The following is a 26064-nucleotide window of genomic DNA, read 5'->3' on the forward strand; positions in this document are numbered from 1 at the left end:
ATGCTGTTACAAATGTCCCCAGTGAGTTTTTAGCAAAAAAAAATAAAAAATTCACTTTCTGGAATATCTGGTTTTCGGAATAATTCGGATAACGGATATTCGGATACGGGATACTGAACCTGTACATTACCCGTTATGCTACATAATAAAAATCTATTTTTTCTTTTAGAAATTGTATTTATCTGTATGCTGTATAATACCTTAAACTTTTTTTAAAATAATAATAGATTTAATACTATTAAGGATGTATTTGCTTTCAAAAGTTAGTATCCCCAAAGATGCTTTAATTGAATTAGAATGTCAAAGCTGATAGATACAGGTGTATTTATTATAAATTATTATAAAAAATAAGGAGCAAAAAGCTCCTTTTTCTTTTCTTTTTTTTTGCTAATTTATTGTTGAAGTACATTATTTTCAACACTGTGGAATGGGTATTGTTACAGTATGTCAGGAGGAGATGCGTACAGAATCCCGGCGGTCAGGATGCCGGCACTATAATGATGCCGGCATCCTGACTGCCACCTGGAGACCGGTACCAGAATCTTGACATCAATGAGTATTGTACTGTCGGCATCCTGACTGGCAAGATGTGAAATGCAAGTATACTGGAGGAAAGGGGGGCTAAGTTTAGGCACTAGGGAGGTACTTAGAGGGGGGGGGGGTTAGTTTAGGATGAAGGGAGGAAGGGTTAAGGTGGGGGCAGAGAGAAGGTAAGTATACTTAGCTGAACCCTGTCTTGAGTCCCTCCTTTCGGATGCCGGCCTCAGTATTCTGACGTCAACATTCTAACCACCGGGCATCCATATGTGTCCCGTCTGGATTCAAGGGCTTGTCACTTTTAATGGCATTTTAAATGTGCTATGCCGGTTCACGTGCATTTTTTTTTTACAATGTCTTGTGGCAAGCGCCTACACATCATTAGTTCAAACAGCATTACCAAGAGCTGCATTTCCACCACAACACAGCAGAAAAAATAATACCAATTATTTACACCTTTACACCAAATAAGCATAGAAATTAAGATATTGAAAATCCTTAACGTATGTCTAATATTCTTATTTAGAGTTGCCAAAATCCTTTCGCTGGTGCGCCATAAGCACAGAAGAAGTGTGGAAATGTGGCGATATGGCTGTTGCATTTAATAAAGAGAAATTAAACCCACCAATCCAGTGTGTGTCTGCTGCAAACCATGAAGAGTGCATGAAAATGATTCAGGTTAGAACCAAATAGATGTAGCCAGTTACAGCTAATGGCTGTCATCCAGATAAAGTTACTGTATAGCCAGTAGCCTGGTGCTTACAGGTGTGGTATGATGGCCTGACAGTCGGGATTCTGACCATCAGTGTACTGACATCGGAACCCCGATCACTGGTACTGCAACAGGGGGGCAAGCACAAAGAAGCCCCTTGCAGGCTCGCTGAGCTCGCAACAGGTTCTATTCTACCTCTATGGGGGTTGTGAACCCCTACAAGGGAGAATGCCCCGGTCAGTCAGGAACCCGACTGTCGGGCCGTCATCCGTCACCCGGTGCTTACTACTGTTATAATAAATCACACTTTCTGGTATTCCCCATACAGGATAAACAAGCTGATGCAGTAACACTAGATGGAGGTGACATTTACACAGCTGGGAAGACATATGGGCTGGTGCCAGCTGCTGCAGAGAGTTACTCTGGTAAGTACCAGGAGAATTGCTCCCACTATCACTCTATGGGATATATTTAATAGGTGATTTTTGTTCATTTTAAACCAATGCAAATCAAACTAAATTATTGTTGTGTTTCAAGGGCTAAAGAACACATTTACTAACATTTAGAAAAGAGTATATAAAAAAACGTCATCGATATGACCGATAGAAATTTCTCTTAGTAACCTCCCCCTCTTTTTGCGTTGGTGCTGCTTTGTCAGTTACTCACCTGTCCCTGCTAGTTCTCTGTACATGTTTGAGCAGCCAGGGGTAAATTTACTTATGCTGATAAAAAGAAAAAGAGGTGATGTCGGTTTTTCGGGGCTTCCTGCTGCTGTGACCTCTGGTGCTGTAAAGTGAACTGCCGCTTTGCAACATCACTTTACTGTATTGGGAGTCACAGGAGCAGCGCAGAGCTCCAATGACTAGCAGCCCTCACCAGAACACCAACCAGTGGACATTAGGGAGGTGAGAATGTTTTGATTTATTATTATTTATTTCTTTACTTGTGTGTCCATCAGAGATACATAGCGGTCACCTTGGCCCCATCCCTGCACTGCTTTGTCCTCCTATGGGCAGAGAAATATGAGCAGAAGCCCTGATTCGCAGTGAGCACTGTGAATTCGCCGACTGAAGCTGATGCTATAATCACAGGGATCATTGCAGTGTTTCTTTACATATTTTTTGTAAATTTGCCCAAATCACATCTCCCATTATACGTAGATGTATGGCGAATGTGAATGGCTTACTAACAAATTGGGAAGTAAAGGGTTTGGAGCAGGTTTTATTCTACAGTACTGCAGCTGCATTTCCATGTAGTAATTCGCTGGATGATTGCACTGTATATTATTACTTTATAACCAGTAAACCACTGACTGTTTAAATATACATTTTTGCAGTACCTCTTTACATAACGGGCCTGATTCTGGTTGGCTCACTAAGCAGCGGTAGTTCACTACTTACCAAGCCTTGTAACGCCGCCTGGCAGGAGTGCTAATGACCGCCCCCACTGCCCAGCCAATATACCCGCCGCAGTGCAAATGGATGTCGCCGACCAGCGAATGATTTCTAGAGTGCTCTCAAATCTGTCAGTCTTTGCTTGGTTTGCCCAGGAAGCACAGGGTGTGCGCATGCAAACGCCCCCTGCCCGCCTCCTTCATGAATCCCCCCTCCCCTGTGCGAGTGCCACGGAGACCATGCAAGTCTCTGAAGTCGCCCGCACAGAAGCCCTGCACATCCGTATAAGCGCATGCATAGAGCTTTAACATTGGTCCCCAGTGCGAACATGCAGGGACCGATTGGACTACAATCAGGGCCAACTTTTGCAGAGATACAAACCAACACTGTATTAAGCACAGAACTACCTAGTATCAAGCTGTTTAGTACTAGGCTAGATTTACCGCCATGTTTCTGCTTCTAACACACAGTGGTCACCTCATCGATAGATAATCGCTCCCCCCGGCCCTTTCTCCGTACACGTCACGGTCAGAATAGACTGACCTTTTAATCCATTGCGTCTCATAGTTAAAGTACATGGCTGTGAACATCTCTCCCTGATTGACAATACTCATGGTATTTTCAGCAATAACTTCTGGCTTTTACTGGCAGATCAGAATCAGAATCACTTTATTGGCCATGTATACTCTCGTATACTAGGATTTTTGTGTGGATACAGTGCAGCTTCAAACATGGTACAAGAAGGATAACAGGACATACATACATTGCATCAGTTGCGCATACAAAAGACAATTCACATGTTATGATTTGCATGGTCAGACAGAGCAGTCAGGTGTGTAGATTAGCAGCATCTTACAGTGGATTCAGTATTGAATCCCGGCGGTCGGGATCCCGGCGTACAGAATCCCGACACCGGAATCCCGACAGCCGAAATGCCGACAAGGGGGGGACGTGGATCGCCCCCCCTTGCGGGCTCGCTGCGCTCGCCACGCAGCGGGCCCGGTGCTTTGCTACGCTCGGCACACTAATTTATTCTCCCTCCAGGGGTGTCGTGGACACCCCAGGAGGGAGAATGTGTCGGCATTTCGGCGGTCGGGATTCCGGCGTCCGGATTCTGAACGCCGGGATCCCGACCGCCGGGATATTAACTGCATCCCCTTACAGTACATTGTTCAATAGCTGAATAGCTGTCGGGAAGAAGCTTTTTGTGGTTCTTGACGACTTGGCAGGGATGGACCTGAGGCATCTACCTGATGGGAGAATGTTCTTTCTAATTACTGTATATTTCATTATGAATGAGGCACAATCAGTTAGGCTACTCTCAAACCAATGTTTTCTTTAGATATTCTGAAAGCAATGGCTTTCAAAATCTTATTCTCCCACTTGTAGAAAACGGAGGCACAGGGGAGGAAGGAGGGTAGAAGTTTGCCGGTAGACATAGGCAAAGCGTAGCACAAATCCAGTTATCCAGCAGAATCAACAAGCTAAGTTATGCCTTAACTTATACATTCCGTGGAATGGTATTTCACACGTGTTCATTTATAGGGGCCATATGTAATAGGCAGCGATTTGTGTTAAACAGGTCAAATCTGTGTGAGATAGTCATAAGATTTATGGAGCCAATTTCTCTAAAGGAAAACCAGGTCGGCAGTATTGCCTTTAATCTAATTGCTGCTTTATATACCGTATACTGGCTGTCTCACCAGTCTTACCTCAGTTCCCATACATTGTGTAGATATGGAATCAGATAGATTGTAGATCTCCAAATAGCATGTACAGTATCTCTGTGCACATGCTCACAGCAAATTTATTCAGGTAATCCAATTTAAGTAAAATAAATGCAATACATTAAACATACATACTGTATGGTCTATTATTTTAGTTTTTATGGTTGATAGGGTCCATTCAGATGCTGAACTTTAACCCATTTACAAAGCATGGTGACCACTGACTATGTTGATTGACTTTCATAACAGGTTTATCTAATTTACGGTTCTCTTCATTTTTCCAGGAAGCAATTCATCTGATAATTATTATGCTGTGGCTGTGGTCCGTAAAAACCCTTTTGATGCATTTACCATAAATGAGCTGAAGGGCAGAAAATCCTGTCACACTGGCTATATGCGCACAGCCGGCTGGAATATTCCTATAGGTTACCTGACTAGAAAAGGCGTCATCAGACCAGATGGGTGTAATATTGCCAATGGTGAGTGTGTGGGGGGTAGGGTACTGCCATTCATGGTCATCAGCTGTTGGTATTCACCCAGCTTGAACCTTTTAAGGTGCTCATACACGGTGCGTTTTTCAGGTGCGATGCTCGCTCCCGCACACATCCCATCGCACAGCACATAAAGTCTGTGCAGCCCATGCTTTTAGTACTAGATTGCACCGTATCTAGTACAAAAAGCATGCCGCTGTAGCACATTGTATATATTTTGTACTAGCGCGACGGAAACCCTGTCCGTCTCCGCCTCAGGGAGACGGACAGGGTTAGGGGGGGTTAGGGGGGGATGCGGGCAGGCGGCGGGGACCCCGGGTTACCGCCGGCAAGCCGGCGGGGACCCGGGGAAACGAATGGAAGCGCCGTCGGAAGGGGACGCGCGCGCCTCTCATGCGCGCGCGTCCCCTTCTCACCATCGCCATGGCGCTGGCGGGGGATGGCGGCTGGCGACGCCAGCGCCATCCCCTGCCAAGATGGGACCTGCAGGGGAGGCGCCAGCATCTGTACAATGCAATTTAGTACTAAAGGTGCCCATACATGGTGCAACAGGGCAGTGTGATGAGATGCGCGCTCCCGTGCGTGCTCCCGTGCACATCCCATCGCACAGAAAGTCTGTGCAGTCCTTGCTTTTAGTTTGCATTGTAGCTAGTACAAAAAGCATGGTGCTGTAGCACATTGCATAGCATCTAGTACAAAAAGCATACAATCTAGTACTAAAAGCACGGAGTTCAACGCACCACGTATGGGCACTTTTTAAGCACGGAGTTCATCGCACCATGTATAGGCACCTTTAGCCAACAAGCCAGGCTTCAAAATAACAAAACTGTATACTGTCTAACTGCACCTTTGCACCAATGTACAGGAGTGGTTCCGTAAGTAAGGTAAGACGTCTACTCACATGTGTAATGTTCTCCGTTTCATTCCAATTTCTCACCAGGCCAGATCAGGTAGACCACTGCTTCCCCTCACGGCCATTAGACTGCACCTCATATCAATTAAGCTGACTGAATTTCAGGTGTAAGGTGGCGGGTCTGGCGGAAACATTGGGGAACATATAGGGGCATAGTGTGATCATATTTCTGCATCTATACAGCACATTAGCAGCTGAAATTCATTGCCAACCTGTCATGGTGTACGGTGATAACATCATGTCATGGAAACAGATTTGGGTCTTATAACAACAGAACAGACATTCAAGATGAGCAATCCAGCTGCCCAAACATGCCCACTAGAGTTAGCAACTTGTGCCACACTGAAGGGAAGTTCCATCTCATTGGAGGAAGCACATGGGTGGAAGGTGATTCACAGGTGATGGTGAAGTTCAGTGAGCCATTGCATTTATTTATTCTATACCATTATATATGCATTGGTGTTCCATTAGGACAAATGCTTAGAAAAGTATAGGGATTATGTAGGTAAAATAAGCTGTACCAAGGGCATGTAGATGTAGCAACCCGATGGCCAGCATCCTGGCAGTCAGAATACCCGTGACAGAATACCATCACTTGTTAGAATGCCGACTCCTTATTGCCAATAGCCAGAAGCTTAAGTAGGGAGGGTTAGGGTTAGATCTGCAGGGTGTTAGGGTTAAGCGGGGGGAGGGGGTTAGGATTACAATTCAGGGGGCAGGGGTAATGTAGTTGAGCGCCTCGATTTTAGGCAGTTGGGATGCTGGTGTCAGTATTCTGACCGTCAGCACCAACCCATACCAAGGCCATACTATTGATTATATGTATATCTATGACATATTGTTGCCTTCTTTATTTAACCACCCTCCTAGATGCACTATTGTGCAAAAATAGGGTAATGCAACTTTAACATTTTCTACTAAAATTGTCACGACCCATATCTGTGATACCTTCAGACGTACAGTATGTATACATACTTTTGCATCTGCTATATATCTGTTTTAAAGCTGGATGCATCTGAATGAATATATGCAGTGGCATCACTAAAGCTGCTCTGCTAAATGTCACCCCACGGATGGTGTCATTGAGTAGCTACACTGTATGGGGAGATCGGAGAGAGGCTGGGGGCTGCCGAACAACCGCCAGAGCACTGGACAAGCCCCCCAGTGTTGATGAGAATGTCACACATCAGGGGTTGTGTCTTCACTGACTGAAGGCCATGCCTTTGGCGCACATGCGAAGTACACAGTGCTGCAATATATGTCCCCACCCACAGTGACACCACTGAACATACTGTATGCACATAAATGTACTTGCATGCATCCACTTATGCTGCTTTCACACCGCAAAACCTGCTTAGACCTGGTATTTAAAACGTTTCTTAAAATGGGTCCCACTTATCCCATATGCAGGGGCCGGGGACCCGCTCATTAAATATTCACTGCACAGAGCGGGTCCCGCTCATTAGATATGCACAGTGCTGGACCAGCTTGTGCTCACTAGTGGCTGCTTTTTTACCATTTCCAAATTCCGTTTTTTTGGGAAACGGTAAATTCACTGTGGGCCTTTCAGACTGCAACTATGACCGTTTTGAAACGGTAAAAAAAACGGCAAAATTTCGGGTAATATGTGCGGTCTGAAAGAGGCATTACTTCTAAATGTCTTCCTTTAGTTATATCCTTTTAAATCAGTTAATTAATTCTTCATTCAGTAGCACCTGTATAGTATATTAAATGACGAGCACAAGACATCGTATGCACATATTTGAAGATGTCACAAATTAACTTTTCCTAAAAATATGTGTTGCATATCAAAGCCTAATGCAGTGGTTCCCAAACTGTGTGCGGTGGCAGGGGTGCTTCAGGACACTTGCAGGGGTGCCTTGGGTTGGTGAACCAGGACCAATTCAAATTATTTATGATCAATATAACAGGCAAAACCAGTGCTTGTGGCTGCCAATCATAACATATGTGGACAAACAGTAGCAAATCCTGGAACTGACCCTAAGGATGGAAATATAAACATAATTTACTTAATACTTAATTTAATATATTTTTTTTAATATTTAATTACTTTTTAATTAATTGTGCCCTGCGAAGATCCAGGTGAAGGAGCCACACTATAAATCAAGTAATACACCTGACCCCGCACCACCCTTCCCCCCACCCCACCCAGCATCACATTACACTGTATGGGGTAGAGGCATGATGATGTCATTCACATTTTTGGAGTTTGTCTACTCACCTATTTACCCGTGAGAACAAATTGGGCAGTCACCCAGACATGCCAGGACAATAGGCAAGTTAATGTTACTTGATTATATATTATGTACTATATTTTCTGATTTTATATTATTCATTATAATGCATAGTGACTAATAAACAATGTATTGTCTTTTTTGCATCATAGCTGTTAGTGAGTTTTTCTCTGAAAGCTGCGTGCCAGGGGCAAACCAAAAAGGGTTCTCATCCAAACTCTGCAATCTCTGTCATGGTGATGGTTCTGGAAATGGCAGATGTGAAAACAGCACTAAAGAAGAATTTTATGGCTATTCAGGAGCATTTAGGTAAAGGAAAAAATAAAAATATTGATTATTGATTACATATATATAATAGGCCTTTTTTGTATTTTTGGGGGTTTGTTTTTAGGAAAACAAGACATTCCATCACCTAGTAATAAACTTGGATAAAAATGTGACCGCCACTCTAGCACATGTCAAGACATTACCTTGACAGATTCAGACCGATGGAATGTCATATGGTGCAGCAGTGCTGAAAGCTAGCATACTGAATACAAATATACTTAAAATAGACATTGGCTGATAGTGAGGATATTGAAGATCATACAGATCAGGACCTACATTATTAATGAGTTGAAAGATTAAATTGCTAAGAGCCTTTGCAAAATGCAATGCAATGCAGTAGAAATAGCAGTCTTGAAATATTGCATTTAATATACATTAGCAAAAGTAAACCGGACACTGCCGTTAATGTTATGTAAGCATATTGTATAGCAGCTATTTCAGATAAAATGCTGGCATCAAATTTTCAGTTTTAGTGTACCAAGCCCCCTCTGGCAGACACATCTCATATGGCAACAATCCCAGTCTTCATGCAACATTCCAGTTGTGTTCCGAAGGTACCATAATGTACAGAGCTTTGACAGAATATCAGGCCTGTCTGGACATACAGTACCATGGCATAGCCTAATACAGTGGTCTCCAACCTTTTTTGGTGCGAGAGCTACTCGCGACAAAATAAACCACCTGAAGAGTTACTAAAATAAAATAAAAATAAAAACCTGCATAATAACCAAAAATGCCCTTTACACTTATGCCACACACTGTAATGCCCCTGACACATTATGCCACACACTGCAATGTCCAATATGCCACATACATACCGCCCAACATTGGAGGCAGAGGAGAGGAGACATCTGCGCTTGCCAAAGGCACGTGTCCAAAATTAGGGGGGATGACCTACTACCGTGGTACTCCTGCGAGGCCACGTCCCCCATTTTTCCCGCTATCATGCCCCTGACACAAGATTCTGCACACAATGTCCCACAGTAAGGCTTCTAATAAAAATATGTATATCACCTGCTTTCTTCCAGGGGTTAATTTTTGTTGCAAGGGGTTAATGCTCATTGACAAGGGGGTCACTGCTTGCCCCTCCACTATGCCTGTCTTCACATGGGCCTAGTGGGCAGTTGCACCATAATAATTTTCTCCATAACAAACTCTTCGCTGCTGGCTGCTGCAGCGTTTGGAGCTCAGCTCCATCATCCCCAGCTGGCTTAAAGAGTCCGTCCGTTCTTCCTCCACACCATGCTAGAAGTCATATTTGACTTTGCATCTGACAGGGAACATCTGACAGGGAACACAGCGCTGGGAACACAGCGCTGCAGCGTTACCCAGAAGTGCCGGGAGCGCTTAGCACGGTGCTCCTTGTCAGACGCTAGAGGTCAAATATGACTTCTAGCGCCTATCTCCTCTGGTTCCCGGAACAAGGACTACGGCGGGGATAGGCGGCAGCTGTAGCGGGGCAAGGCAGAGACGGCCATAGCGTCGCAAGTCGGCGGCGGGTATAGCACCACAAGTTGGCTCCGGGCAGGGAGTAGTGGTCGAGCCACCTGTTTCGCTCAGGCGAGCTACCGGTAGTTCGCGAACGACGGGTTGGCGACCACTGGCCTAATATATCCAGATTTTCTAGTTGGGAGGATTTGACATTGCACAGAAAATCCATAGGAAGCTACAATTTAAAGAGATCACAATAGCAGCCATAAACAGAGCCATAGAGAGCAACAGCAGGCCTAGGTATAAATGGGGGTGTAGTTCCCATGTCCCCCACAAAATGTTTTATACAAATAGAAAATAATTTGCAAGGCTCACAAAAAGTTGCTGGTCAGCTTCGGTGGTGTGTGTATTTGAGTTGGGGCAAGACACACGGCTGCATATTACCATGCTTGCTCCGGTTAGCGGGTCCATCCTCCTCGACCATAGCCAACTTATCAGTGATGTTTCGGAAGATGTTACTGGGGAGGTGGTGGAGGGGGTGAACTAATTCTCAGAATAAGGTGATTATACCCTCTCCCCTACCAGGGCCCAGGTTAAAAATTCCTGCCTGCCTATTCTTGGTGGCACTTGCCACAACATTATAGCTAACTGTATTTACATCATTTGCACATTTCCATATCAACCAAGACATTCAAACACTTTTCTAACTCTAATGCTGTGCACACACGGTCCGATTTCCTTTCCGATGTTGACGATATAGTCAACATCGGATCGGCATCGGATCAACATCGGATGCAGATCGCAAGGGTATTAACCCTTGCGATCCCGATCCGATCCCGATGCGCGTTCACGTATCAGAAGCCAGAAAGTCTTGGCTGCCTTGTCTATATAGTGCAGATCTGCACTATATAGTCAAGATAGGATGCAAATCGGATGATATCCACGATCCTATCTGACCAGATCGTGGATAGGATCTTAAGGTACATCTACCGTGTGTACACACCATTACAGTCTGGAACAAACCATGCTGTAGTGCAAGTGTTGCAAATGCATATTTTTTTTCCCATGCAGGGTAAATTCTGACCGCTATGGCATGCATCCCATATATGCTGGGCATATAGCGTTACAATTATTTTTGTACTACAATTAAGATCTGCCCCATCTGCAGAGCAACATAGGTTTGGAAAGGTGGAACATTATTTGCTTGTGTTTGCTTTGCTCCCAACCCTGAATTTGCTCATGTATGCACTAAATATATTGTGCAGCCAGAAGGTTTTGGAAGTAAGAAAGTACACTAAGCAGACCACCCGGCATGTGTGCTCCCTGGTGTTCACATCCTGGAGACAGTTGCCTGGCAACCAGGGACGCTGCATTGTTTCCGCCCCAATGGCACCCGGCTGGTGGACGACCATTCCTGGCGGTTACCGGAACTGCACTAATTAGGTCCAGGGAGCTGGCGGGATTTTCTGCAAGTGATTGGTTACTTGAGCCCTTTTAAGGAATTCAATCCAGCACAGATCCGCCAGTGATAGTTTTAACTTTGTGGTAGTCACCTGCCTTCCTCTTGGTTCCTGTTTCCGACATCAGCGTTTTGTTCCACCTGTTCCTGGAAATTCCAGCCTGCTTGCAGTCCCGGTACTGGGACACCATAAGTGCTCCACTTAGAGCCCTGGTATTATTTCTTTCATTACCTGTTTGACAGTTACTTTGTGGACAGAGTTTGATATTCCTGCAGCCTTCCCTCTGGGATATCCAGAGGATTGCCACAGGTCTGCGCTACTTTTTTTTTTCACCCTAGCAGGGTGACTTTCTGGATACAGAAATGACCATCTCTTTGTGTAATTTGCTGTGTTTTTGTGTGCCGTATATTGTGCATCTTGTAGTGTATTTTGTATTTGTGACTGGGTCACCCTTGGTTGGTGATGAGGTCACTCCTATTTTGCTGCGTTATTCTATTGCCGCTGAGGTTGTCCTGGTGCTGGTAGTTAGTTGCTTATTCAGGCACACCCCTTTAGCAAGTTTCACCTTTTTTGGCCTATTTCCTTTAAAGATCACTAGTACCTTGGGGGTTATTCTGGTTCACTCCTTCTGGCAAATTCCTTCTCAAATGGGCAAAACAATGTGCACTGCAGGTGGAGTAGATGTTACAAGAGAGAGTTAGATTTGGGTGGGGTTTTATTTCAAAGTAAGATCTATATTGCAGTGTAAAAATAAAGCAGTCAGTATTTTACCTGCACAGAAACAAAGTAACTCACCCAAATATAATTATCTCTGCACATGTTACATCTGCCCCCCTGCAGTGCAAATGGTTTTGTCCATTTAAGAAGGAATTTGCCAAAAGGAGTGAACCAAAATAACCCCCCTTGTCCCTGCTTAAGACCTGATGGCACCAGAGTTGGGGCGGACCTAATTTGCGACTTCAAACGTGGCTATTATAGGCAAAGTCCTATTTGTTGCAGGTACCAGCCATCCTTCAGGGGAGACTAACAGAGACAGAGTAGGGTTCGCTGTGGCCAACCTAAACAATGGTCACAGCTGTGGGTTCACATCCAAATTCGTAACACAGTTAGGTTGATCAGCTAATTATCTGCTGTTGGGTTGATTACAGCACAGTGTAAGGTTGCAACCAATTATAGCTCTGTCGGGCACAATAAATTGGACACCCCCACAAACTGGTAATGTCTAGGTGCCAATATTTAATGTCGCACAAAAGTTCAACTATGATACCAAAGTTAATCTATGATAACCACTAGAGCCATATAAATACCCCCCTCCCCCTTACCTTGTGGCACAACTAACATTAAAACATCCAATTCTCCCTCTCTTCAAACTACATCTTGTGTGGTGCCAGAACTGGGATCCTGTTTATGGATGGGTGCCACTGTGATAAATAATGGGCAGTTGTGCACATAATCAATATAAACCAACGTACTATGGTAATGATTATGTGTTGTGCTTCAGACATTCCACATAATGAGATGCTCTGTTTTCCTGACACAGCAGCCTCCCATAATGCTGCAGGAACACCTAGGCAAATAGATGACCAATCTAATATTCTCCACTATGTGCTTACTTAATGTTTCCTCTCATAGCACTCTCTGAAAATGAATATTCTCTGTGTGTTATTGCAGGTGTTTAGTAGAGAAAGGAGAGGTGGCGTTTGTGAAGCACACAACGGTGTTTGAAAATTCTGATGGTATTTATCTCAGTATATTTTTATACATTTTGTGTAAAACCTAAAACATTTGTTATTCTTAGAACAGTAGAGGGAAAACTCTAGTTGACATTCCTAGAAAAATAATGTATTATTTGCTGCCGGGGTCACTACGCTCCTGTCCCCCTTGACTTTCCACTCATCACATAAATTATCTAGTTAAACTTTTACTTTTAGTGTCATTAATGTCTTACACATTAATGCAATCCATTCACTCCAAACAATAACATACTGTACATACAAATGAATGAATCATTATATTCTTGAAAAGACACAGTTAAAATAACTATTTTACCAATATTTTGTGATATTAAAAATACAATACAATACTAATAAAACGTTTCATTCAGCACTCCAGTGGTATTGTACATGCATTGGCTTTCTACAGATCTACCAGGAAGTATACTGATAAACTGCAACCACATGTTTTATAACTATAAGAAAGAGAACAATACATACAAAAACCATAGTTGCCTACCCTCCTGCATTCTGCAGGAGACTCCCTGAAATAGCAGCAATCTCCCTCTCTCCCTCATTAGTCTAGCAATCTCCCTCATCTCACCTAGCCCACATTACACTGTTACACCATAGCTGCCTACCCTCCTGCATTCTGCAGGAGACTCCCTGAAATAGCAGCAATCTCCCTCTCTTCCTCATTGGTCTAGCAATCTCCCTCTTTTCACCTATCCCACATTAAACTGTTACATTTTTGGGGGGGAAAAGGAATGAGAGATAGATATCACATTAAATCATCAGCATCATTTCCCAGCACTTTAACAAGTGTATTATCTCTTACTAACTGCTTTGGGGCTCATCTACATTTGTATATATGTAATTTTACAAGATTCCCCTCAGATATAGCAGTACACACCCACGCTTCTAGGTGCCACGTTCACAATCGCTTTTCACAATCTCTCCATATATGGAACTAGACATGCCTTTGGGAGGAGCATGACCAGGGGCGTAACTATAGCACCGCAGCCCCCGCGACCGCGGGGGGGCGCTATGCATGTGCGGGCGCCGGGGGCTGCAGTGCTATAGTTACATTACACCCCGCCGCCCGCCGCACCATCCCCAGTCTTTACCTGTACAGGTGGGGGGGACGCTGCGAGGCGGCTGGGGGGACGGACGCTGCGGGGGACACAGCTGCGGCAATTACTTACAGCTGAGCCGGGCAGGGGGAGCCGGGAGCTGTCTGACTCTGTACTGAAGAAGAAAAAAAAAAGCCCATACAATGAATGGGCAGCCTGTGATTGGCTGCTGAGCGCTCTCTCAGCCAATTGCTGACTGGCTGAGAGAGCGCTCAGCCAATCACAGGCTGCCCATTCATTGTATGGGCTTTTTTTTTTTCTTCCGTAATGACTGTGAGAGCTCCCGGCTCCCCCTGCCCGGCTCAGCTGTAAGTAATTGCCGCCTCTGTGTCCCCCGCAGCGTCCGTCCCCCGCAGCGTCCGTCCCCCCAGCCGCATTGACGGCTACCTGGGGGAGCGGCGGGTGAGTGGCTGGGCGCCCTCCCTTTAACGGCGGGGGGGCGCCCAAAATGTCGTTACGCCACTGAGCATGACACGCCCCCTCAATGGGGCGCTGTGCCAAATTCTGAAACTAGTTTTCAAAAGTAGGCAAGTATGACATAAACCAGTATGCCCCTAACACCAAATAAATATAATGGCTGCACCTGGTTCCCTCACAACAGCAAGATTCCGTATTAGGCCACAAATGCACTTTTTATTGTTTTGGAATAAGCAATTGCATATCTTTTAATCACATCAATATACAATTGTCACACACAAATAATCAATTGAGTTTTTGGTACAGTATGTCTACATAAAGCCTACAGTAAGTTAATACAAGATAAGAAAATAAACCTTTGATTCATGATTTGTTTCATGCACATTAGAATTGAAATTTGGCAGAACAGGAATAAATTTGTGGTATATGCTCAATGTATGACAGGTGTGGGCTTCCTCCTCTCTGGCAGCTGCGCTATGGGCTCTGGCAGCTGGCTTTGTACCAGGGTTTACTTATCAGGGCTATAGAGGTGGGACTCCAGCTGCCGTTTAGACCTGGCCGGCAATATTTTTTAGTGTTTGGGGTGGATGTTGGTGTGGCTCCCATATTTGTATACTACGCATCCGCAAATCACTGGGAAAATGGCTGCTGTGATTTCTTTTTGTTACGCTGGCTGCCCCTTTTGGTAACTGGAGAGGTAAGTATAATTACAGCATTTGGGTGCAACTATATTATTATAATTAATGGCAGTAAATATATTTAAAGCAACTGTAACTCCAATTATTGATATCACATTGAAATTATCGTCACACCTGCATTTGTTGATACTTTAAAAAATCCACAAGAGAATCAGACTGAATGAACAGATTGTAATGTATGTAGCCACTTTATCAATAGCAGGCAATCACTGTAAAGATAGTACTGTACACATGTGACCTGTGTGGTTTTTTGTGTTCTTTAGGCAACGCCCAGGATTGGGCAAATAATTTAAAATCTAGTGACTTCCAGCTTCTATGTCCAAATGGTGCCAGAGCAGAAGTGACTCAGTATGCGGACTGTAACTGGGCACAGGTTCCCGCCCATGCCGTTATGGTTCATCCAGATACTAATATACATGCATTATTCGGCCTACTGGACAAGGCACAGGTAACTTCTGTCAGCATAATCAATTTATGAACAACAACTCTTGAAACCATTCACTATTTGTTAAGTGGACTTGTCAGTGGCAGAACTTGTGAGTGGTTGGCCCAGGTGCAAAAATATAATTTAGGCCTCCCACCTCCAGTCCAACCTAAGTTCACAATATGCCACACAGCAGTGGTTGGCAGCAGTGGGCCCCTTAGTCCTTATGGGCCCCGGTGCAATGCACCTGCTGCACCAATGGTAGTTCCGCCTCTGGGACTTGTGTGTTTTCAATGATGACTGTAATCAAGTGATTTAAGTTACTTCAAATTGTGAGAATATGACTGTTGCTGAAGGAGATCTAGTTTTGAAGACCAGTGACTGATATAATCACATTATAGAAAGTGGACAGGTTGGGTCAGGGTGTAGCAATACACATTTCAGCAGCTACGATTGTTTGGATCTTTGGGTACTGCACAAGAATTCATATAGAACAGGCAACTACAAAAAAGAAAAAACAAAGAGTAAGCAGCGCTGTACCTTTAAAAAGAAAAACTTAATAAAATTGGATGATCTTCACAATGAATTGAATAAATAAATAAAAAAAATCACATAAAAACAATAATACTCTAATCCACACTAGCAGCAATTTGAAGGAGTCCAACCCTATTTCGCCAAACAGTAATGAATATTGTAGGATAGTTACCACTCCTGATAGGTCAATCCCATGGGTAGATGGTGCAGTCCATGTGCCCAAGATGGCACAAATTACCGTTCCACTGGAGAGAGATAAGGGGTGGTTGACACTCCTAATTCAGTCCCAAGAGTAGATGGTGCAATCCATGTATCCACGTGGTTGGCCCCAGATGGCACAAATTACCGATCCACTGGAGAGGGATGCATCATAAAGGGGCTACTGAGCGATATTGTATGTGTATGCCCAATATCACTAACGATGCGTGGCCCCGTGCATCAATAATGACTGTCTGCATCTTCCGGACATGCAGCTCAATCAGGTCAATCTCGTTCATGTCGCATGTGCACATTGTTCAGTGTGTGGTAGTGACAAGCTACATGAGCAGTATTCACCTGAAGCTGATGCCCGGACCCTCCCCGGCTCCTATCAAGTCACTTCTGTAGTAGCCGCTGACTGCCGCTGCTCCTGTGCCCAGCATGTTGGGCAGCGGACCGGAGCCTCCGTATGAAGGAGCTACATGGATGGAGGGGGTGGAGCTAAATGGTACAAAGGGGTTGGGACTAAATGGGATGAAAGGGCAGGGCTACATAGGGCTGAAGGAGAGGATGAGGTACCAGATGGGAGGTAAATTTATGTGTGAGAGAGACTAAAATACAGTTGGAAACTGGTAACTGGCATGAGTGTTACGTGGCAGCGATACTATGGTCGGCAACTGGCGTGGGCGTTGCATGGAAGCAGCACTACTACTGTCGGCAACTGGCATGGGCATTACTTGTAAGCAACACTACTACTGTCATCAACTAGCGTGGGCGTTACGTGTAAGCAGTGATACTACTGTTGGCAACTGGTGTGGCCGTTACATGTAATTAGTGCAAAACTGCAGCATATCCGGGCTGAGGGAGAACTTCAGCGGCAGCAGGGGACACCTGTAGCAGCACCAGTAAGAGCACAACTGCATCGGCGGCCGGCGTGGTGGAGACCTGCAGCGACGCCGGAGAGAGGGACACCTACAGCGGTAGACAGTTCTTGGAGATGGAGACTAACAGGGTCGCCAGAGAGCAAGAAAGCCAGACGCATAAGAGCCTTGCACTGGTGAACAGGAGGCCACCGATGCTACCTCCTCTCCTTAGCAGCCCATACCTCCTGACATGACCCTCTCCAGGAGGGACACAATGCTCTGCTCCTGGACTTTCTTCTTAATGCATGATTACCTTCATCTGTATTGAACAGGTTAATTGATAAGAAAGTTGCTTCAACACAGGTGATGGCAATCATGCATTAAGAGGGAAGTGCAGGAGCAGAGCAATGTGTCCCTCATGTTGAGAGGTATGCCCTAGCCCTGGGGTAGCCAACCCTAGTCCTCGAGAGCTACCAACAGTGCATGTTTTGCAGGTCTCCTCACAGAATCACAAGTGAGATAATTAGCTCCATCTGTGGATCTTTTAAAATGTGTCAGTGATTAATGAGTGCAGCTGTGCAGCAGCTAGGTTGTCTGGAAATTGTGAACTGTTGGTAGCTCTCGAGGGCTAGGGTTGGCTACCACTGCCCTAGCCTCTCCTCTTTTCCCATCACCTCAACCCCATAACCTTACACCCTCTCACCTCCCCCCTTCTTATCCGCCACCACCTACCGCTCTCTTGTCCGCCATCACCTCCCCCGTCACCCACCATTACCTCAACCCCTCTCACCCTTCCCCCCCCACTCACCCCTCTCACCACCATCACCTCACCCCCGTCACCACATCTGCTATCTCCCCCGTCACCACACCCAGTGGTGGATTAAGCACGGGACGACAGGGACGGTCGCCCCGGGGTCCCCACACATTTGGGGGGCCCCCACACCAGCACTGCTGCCAGTGTGGGGCTCCTGTCGTCCTGTGCTTGGGAAGCGCAGGCGGGCAGGGGGTAATTGCAGGGGTCTGGGCAGTCAGTGCCGGCCGGGGTCCCTTCCGCGAATGGGAAGTCAGCGGTGGGTCCATGCGGCGGGTGGAAACTAGTAGCCAATTCCGCTACTAGTTCCCATATGCTGCAGGTACCCGGACACTGACTTCTCATACACTGCAGGGACCCCGGTCCAGCGCTGCTGCTGACTGCCCAGACCGCTGCACAGACCCTCTACCCGCCTGACCAGGTACCGTACCAGCCTCGCCTGGGGGGGGGGGGGGGGGTCTGGGAGGGAACAGGGGGGTGGGTGTCTGTGGGGGCCCCCACAATTTTGTTGTCCAGGGCCCCCACAGACCTTAATCTGCCACTGACCACACCTCCTCTTGCCTGCCATCACCTCACACCCTCGATTTTAGCCAATATCTTTAGTATTTCATATCTTTCATAAAATCTTTCAATATGTATGCACAATATCTTTCATGATCAGCTCAAGGGAAATTCACCAATATCTTCCGTCTTTAATATCTTCTAGTGTGTATGGGCCTTTAGAAGGGTATTTTTATTATATTACAGTTCCCACAAAATATGGTTCCTCCATTGTATGCAAATGTTCTTTTTAAATTAGTAGTGAAGTAAAAAGCATATGCTGTAATTAACAAAATGTAAAAATACCACTAAGCACTTTATCTTAATTGCCAATGACTAAATCAAACTGGAGAAACTGCAGCTTCCACTTTGCGAGATTAGTGAAACCCTGCAATTACCACAAGACAAAAAAAGGAGATATAGGAAGTGTTGTTTGTCTAGATATATTTGATTAAACAATTGAATTTAGGATAGCATGTACCTACAACCATGAAAAATCATGTTACATTTAAGTATCTACTAAATTAGCGCAAATTTGTTAAGGTGCCCATACACGGTACAATATTCCTGTGCGTTTTGAACTAGATCGCACCGCATCTAGCACGGGCTGCACAGACTTTATGTGATGTGTGAAGGGATGCCCGCAGGAGTGCTCATCGCATCGCACACCACCCTTGCATCGCGGGTAATTTTTAATGGTATACGATGTGACCGTCGCGATGCCCGCGATTTCCCATTGAAAAGCATTGAAAAAGTCAAAATCGCGTTGGTCGCATCATATGCGGCTAAAATAAGCATAAGATGGTACCGACGCGATGCCTGCGATTTCCCATAGGAAACAATGTAAAATGCCTCAATTTACCCAAATCAACATAGGGAACAATGTTAAATGGGCCAGAGACTCCCAAAAACCCCCCTGACCAGTGAAATGGCCCCCCAAAAATAGTTAACGCCACCCCACGATCAACGTGAACCCGAAGCGTGGCGAGCCCGCGAGGGGCGGCGGTGCGCGTCCTCCGACCTTTTCATACCCCCACTATCCACGTCGGCGTGGAGTTGAGAACAGATTAGTGTGGCGAGCGCAGCGAGCCATCGAGCCCGAAGCGTGGCGAGCGGACGCGGATACCTGTGAAGCCCGCGAAGGGACGCGTTTACCTGTGAAGGTATCCGCGTCCCCTCGCGGGGCTCACTGCGCTCGCCACGCTTCGGGCACGGTGGCTCGCTGCGCTCGCCACACTAATCTATTCTCAACTCCACGCCGACGTGGATAGTGGGGGTATGAAAAGGTCGGAGGACGCGTACCGCCACCCCTCACGGGCTCGCTGCGCTCGCCACGCTTCGGGTTCACGTTGATCGTGGGGTGGCGTTAACTATTTTTGGGGGGCCATTTCACTGGTCAGGGTTTTTTTTTGGGGTGTCTGGCCCATTTAACATTGTTCCCTATGTTGATTTGGGTAAATTGAGGCATTTTACATTGTTCCCTATGGGAAATCGCGGGCATAGCGTCGGTCGCATTGCATGCGATTTTTTAGCCCGCATGCGATGCGACCAACGCAATTTTTTTTACCTGCGATGCCCCAGATCAAGATCGTTGTGGCCGTGCTAGGAAACAAGTTCCGAAACATGTAAGCATTTACTCACCCAGTGCTGTGCTGGGAGTAGTCTATTCTGGGTTGGGTACAGGACACCAGAGTAAGGATGCCGGCGGTCAGAACACCAACACTCATACCTGCCATAATCCTGACAGGTATGGGCAACTAACTAACCCCCCTTCCCACAGCCTAACAATATCCTTCCACTCCCACAGCCTAACCCTATCCCTCCAATCCCACAGCCTACCCCTAACCCTCCACTCCCACAGCCTAACTCTCCCTGCCGGTCCCACAGCCTAACTCTCCCTCCAGTCCCACAGCCTAACTCTATCCCTCCACTCTCACAGCCTAATCCTATCCCTCCCTGGAAAAGTTATGTTCAGGAATCTGGCATCTGATCTTGTGGCCTTAGATATTAGTTGTTAAGAGACCTACACACAGGTAGATGTGTGCTGAGTGATCTGTCAGGGTCAGTGTTCTCGGGGTAGAACCTTGTCCCTGACTAACGATTAACTAGATTTATCCAGCATGTTGGATCTTAATCGCCATGGCTATGGCCCCTATACACGGAGCGTTGTAGGGGCATTTCCAAGCACTCTATTAAGATTGCTTAGAAAATGCCCTGAAATCACCCTGTGTGTATGCCCCATTAGAATCCAGTAAATATAAAACAACATCTTCAAAAACTTTTAATTCTAATACAGTATATCCAAATTACAGTAGATTAGTTATGAATTAGACATAGTCTAGGTAATTATTAGGTGTTGGTACTTTCAATTGATAAATAACTAGTTGTTTCAATTGTGGTTACAAGTCCTTCATACTGGTCAGGCCTGGATCTCACAATGGGGGAGATTCTCTAAGCTAAAAATGCAGTAAAAACCCCATTATCGGGGTTTTTACCGCATTTTGGGATGCTGTAAGCATCCCCCGCCGGGTTACCGTGGCGGGGGGCATCGCCAGAAAAATCTGGCGATGCCCCATAGAAGCCATTGGGCTTCTACTGCATCCCACCGCCGCCTCGCAACGACCCCCCGCCGCCCCGCACGGACCCCCGCATCACCCCCTCACCTGTGTCCGGGCAGCACAGAGCTGTGCTGCCCGGACCTGTGACCTCCTCCCTGCACTGATCCTCTTATGGGTGCAGGGAGGAGGAGAGCCCGGCATAGCAGCAGCAGCGCCGGGTGTGGGAGGGAGGGAGGGGGGAGCCGCCGGGACCTGCTGGGACCCGGCGACTCTCACCGCAAAGGACAGCTCTTAACGCAAGAGCTGTCCTTTGCTATAATTATTGCATATGTTAGAACATATGCGACAATTATAATTGCGATGGGCGGCGAAGGGGGGTGGAGATTTTTAGAGAATCTCCCCCAATATCTGCTGGCAGCCCTGTTGAGGAGGCTAAATAAATACAGTATGCTGAAGGTTACGTATGTGTACAAATATGTTTCTGAAACAACCCTGTATCCCCATTTATCTGCAGCAAGATAAATAAACAGTGTATGCAGTATGCTGCATTAAAACAACAAAATGGGAGCTATAAAAAGAGATAAATGTGAGGGTTATAAAGAGTGATAAATTACCATCTCCTAAATGTCATGTTATAGGCAGTGCTTGAAAAAAATGACAGATAGGAGCTGATTTCCTGGTCATTTATCACTCTTTCGAGTTTATCTCTATGTAAGGCTTAATACATCTGCCCCAATGATATAAACAGCAATTAAAAAGGGGCAAAATGGAATACAGACAAATGGATAACCTTCTTCTCCAAGGGAGGTTTCTGTCCTCCCCGACCTCGCCTGCTGACGACTACATCATTGTTTGTCACAAAATACCCTTTGGAATATAAATATTTTATATAGCTCTAAATAGCTTTCAGGGTGGGTAAATAACCATCATGTAACACAAATGGATAATTTAGTCACTGATTTTTCAATTGATCCAGTTGGCATCCACTACTGAAGTCATAGAACGTTAATGGTGAGACATTAGGTTATAAATCCCTGCACTGATAAAGCTCCCAGTTGTGTGTCACCCTGAGCTGACAATCCTGCGATCAGATTAGAGCAGACAAGGTGGAGCACGAATAACTCCTATCAATATGTGTAAGGACATCAGTGGACGGAGGGGGTGGGGAGGAGTTTTGTGGACCGTATTATATTTAGTGCCTAAGCCTGGGGACTGAACAAATCTATTTCTCACAGCTTGGCAATCAGTTTAATGTAGAAGGTTAGCTTTAGTTTAACCTGTGCTTTTCTTACACTTATTTTTTGTTTATTCTACTTTACAGAATGTTTATGGAAGTGACAATAACTCGGTATTTAAAATGTTTGACTCATCACAATATTCTAAAAAAGACCTAATTTTTAAGGATTCTACAACTAAGATTGTGCCTGTGAAAGAGAAGAAAACATATGAACAGTGGTTAGGTAGAAACTACATTGAATCCTTCGAGGGCCTGGAGTGTTCTTCTAGTAGCGGTATGTCATTTCTGATCTTCATGACTGTCTGCACTGGTTCATTTTGTATGCAGCAACTGTAAATAAACTCAAACCTATTGTATTATAGTTGCACAGTGTGCAGCGCACATGGGAAAATGAGTCAGGTGGGCTCCGCTTCCACATCAATATCTCTACTTGTGGATTCATACGTGGTTGGGCCCATTTCCATTCTTTAGTGGCAGTAATAGAGCTTTAGTCCCTGCATGTGATCCATGGATGTGGAGAACGGCATGAAGAGGGGGAGAGGAGATAGAGGAGGAAGAGAAAACAGACATATTAGGAGGGGAATAAGTCACATGAAGAGAGAAAGGAATGATTAAAGAGAGGGAGGGCGGAATGGAGGAGGAGATGAAAAGATGAGGATGAAGAGGAAGTGGAGGGGGATGGAGAGGGAGATGAGAGGGGTGTAGAGGGAGAGGAGGAAACGTGGTGAAAGAGAACAGCATTGAAATCAGCAAAGAGGCAAGCAGGGGATGAGTAGGGGGAGGAAGGCAAGAAGAGAGCGAAGGGGCATGAAGAGAGAGACAGAGAGAGAGAGAGAAGGGGGATGAAGAGAGAGAGAGAGAGAGAGGGGGGATGAAGATTATGATGAGGGGGATGAAGGAGAGAACAGGGCTGAAGAGAGTACTGATGGAACCCCAACATACTCCTGATTCCTCTTTAAGAATGGTTTCCGTTACAGGGATGCAAGACACTAGAGTATAACCAGTTAGCTAATTGACAGCCCAACCTATTCAATTAGATTTGTCCTCACAGCCTCAGGAGTTAAATGCAGCCTCTGAGGCTTATTGAAGGGGAGGCCCATAGATAGATTCCACCATTTAATGCAGATTCTAAGGGTTAATGTGCCTTTGCTATGGGGTTTTGCTGTACGGAGAAAATGATAAATTCTTTAATGAAAAATCTGGAGCTTTGCCCACAGGGTAAACCCAGGAGCTAATTACATATGTCACACAGGCGTGTTTCATGGAAGCAGAATTTGGCTAGTGGGGGCCCAAACATTTCAGAATGTGGTGTAGCCATGCCTTATGTAAATGATGCTTAGAATGTGCTTTTTTATTTCTATCCTATATTTATATTGTTAGTAAGAGTTCACCTTGTATAAGAGCCCATCTTAAAAGTGACATTGTTCTCGCTTTCTTTTCCTTGCAGTTATAACTCAGTTGAACACACTGTTATTTCTAATTAGCACTATCCTACTAATTAAGTTTTGTGCATAATTACCATCTACTGGGACACCAAGATGCCTTTGGAGATTGCAGCGCTGTAAGCATGGAGACGATTTTCTTACCACTGAAGATATGGGGCCTGTAACTGAGGAATTTACAATGTGTGTAACCTTGCCCATGTGGTCCCTGTCTTTGGTAGAAGACAAATAAGAATCTACTATTTATTATGTTGGCATTGCCAGAAGGCAGATAGATGTTTACATTACATAGATATTTCTTCATTGTGTTCACAGGTGTGAGTTGCTTCATATCATTTTGTTGTAGATAGAAGTAACATGTAAGCATGAACTGACCCAATGCTTTGCGGGGAGCAGCCTATTCCATTGCACAGCTACAGTATAAATTCATGTAGCCACTTAAAGCAAAATGGGCTGTTTAGGACTTGTAGGCGGTAAAACAAGGCTACAAGACTAGCATTAGGTCAACAGGGTCATTAGGTCGACATGCATGAAGTTTGACATGACTGAAGGTCGACATGGGTTAGGTTGACAGGGTCATTAGGTTGACACAAGCATTGGGGAAGGTTGACAGTCAAAAGGTCGACATGGGGTTATTCACTTTTTTGGGCCGCATGTGGACATGGAGTGCACTGTGTCACCTCGCATGGCGGCTCGCTGCGCTCACCATGCTTGGCACATTGTTTTGTTCTCCCACCACGCCCCAGTGGATGGTAGGGCATGAAACACTGCCTGTCGGCACATGTCGGCTCAAACAAAGTGAAAAGCCTCATGTCGACCTTTTGACTGTCAACCTTCCCCATGTCGACCTAATGCTTGTGTCGACCTAATGTCCCTGTTGACCTAACCCATGTCAACATTCGGTTATGTCGACATTCGTGCATGTCAACCTTCAGTGCTCGACCTTCCCATGTCGACCTAATGATCGTATCCCTCATTGTGACCCATTGAAACTGTCACGTCTCACATTATTGCTGGCGGCTGCCTTCTCACTACACCGAAGTTGGAACTATGCTCTATGTCCTGCCGGAGACTAGTCCAAGCCATGATGAAGGTGAAGAACGCCAGACTGCATTGCAAACTGCAGCGAGAATACCAGACAGCCTTGGCCATTGACGGTTAACCCACAATAGTAGATGGCTTTTCCATTGATGGCAGAGATCCAGTGGTTCTACATAATAACCCCCCTGCCCCCCACCCCCCGCCTCTGGCCCGCTTGGTGAGTAATAGAACAGGGACCAGCTGCATACCTACCTTACCAACTTTGTAAACTGTCGATGGGTTTATACCATGGGTTTACTACCAATGCTACCATGGTTAACCCACTGATGACCATCCCTATTACCAGTATCAGGGTTCCCAATGGAGCAGTGGGGGTGCTAGGGTCCTACAGTTCAACTATATACTGCCCAGAGGCCGTACACAGTCAATGTGTTTCATATTAGGTGCTCAACCTGTTTATAAATGAGGAATGAAGGGCACAGTAGTAACTCCTCACTCTCAGTAGAACAGATTTGCAGCGTGGGTACTGTTGGCCTTTCCCAAGCAATCAGGCACACTTACTATTATCACAAGAGACAGAGTAACAGTTCTGCCATTGAACTCTGAATCTCCCTAACTATCTGTCACTTTCTGCTTCTTCATATCAGAAAATCCTCTGTATAGGGGAGACATGTCTGCTGAGCACATTTTTTTATTTCATGCAAATATAATAGTTCCTGCATCGTACTCATTCTAGAAGTTGTTATTGTGGATGATACACTAAAAGATGAATTGACATACAGTACATGCGATAGGTTATACATATTGTAGTTTTGTAATAATATGTGTTGTACATATTATGTTTGATTCAATGTTCATGTGCAATGTATTAATAAAATCCACAGATGGGGCGGCAGCTGCTTTAAATCTAAGCACTGTGACAGGGTCCAAGGCATCATGGGTAGAATACATGTAAGGTGCATCTATATTTCACCAACCACCTAATGTATTATAATGCACCAACAATAAATTATTATAAAATTCAGTCCACCTGTTTCACATCAGTCATTCCTGAGAATCTGTGGACAGAAAGCGCACACGTGTATGTTGTGGCCGTAATACAAGAAAATGATCTCTTAATGCTTAGGATGGATCTGAATAATACTCTAATGATCTGTATAGTCCAGAGTGTGCCACAGCTAATAGTACACCGTGGCAGAGCAGTCATCA

The 26064-nt window shown here is 45.3% G+C and overlaps 1 protein-coding gene across 1 annotated transcript in view; it reads left to right on the plus strand.

Moving 5' to 3' along the window:
• The window catches only part of MELTF (melanotransferrin), an 87365-nt gene extending 61486 nt beyond the window's left edge, over window positions 1-25879 (plus strand). Inside the window, exons 9-16 of the mRNA XM_083177622.1 lie at window positions 1064-1215; window positions 1578-1674; window positions 4655-4849; window positions 8182-8338; window positions 12919-12983; window positions 15471-15655; window positions 22457-22646; window positions 23820-25879. Coding sequence (XP_083033748.1) covers window positions 1064-1215; window positions 1578-1674; window positions 4655-4849; window positions 8182-8338; window positions 12919-12983; window positions 15471-15655; window positions 22457-22646; window positions 23820-23887 — 1109 coding nt within the window. The 3' untranslated portion in view covers window positions 23888-25879. The remainder of the gene's footprint in view (window positions 1-1063; window positions 1216-1577; window positions 1675-4654; window positions 4850-8181; window positions 8339-12918; window positions 12984-15470; window positions 15656-22456; window positions 22647-23819) is intronic.
• The last annotated feature ends 185 nt before the right edge of the window (window positions 25880-26064 follow it).

The sequence above is a fragment of the Crinia signifera genome, chromosome 3, assembly GCF_055691185.1.
Source record: "Crinia signifera chromosome 3, ASM5569118v1, whole genome shotgun sequence".
NCBI lineage: Eukaryota > Metazoa > Chordata > Amphibia > Anura > Myobatrachidae > Crinia > Crinia signifera.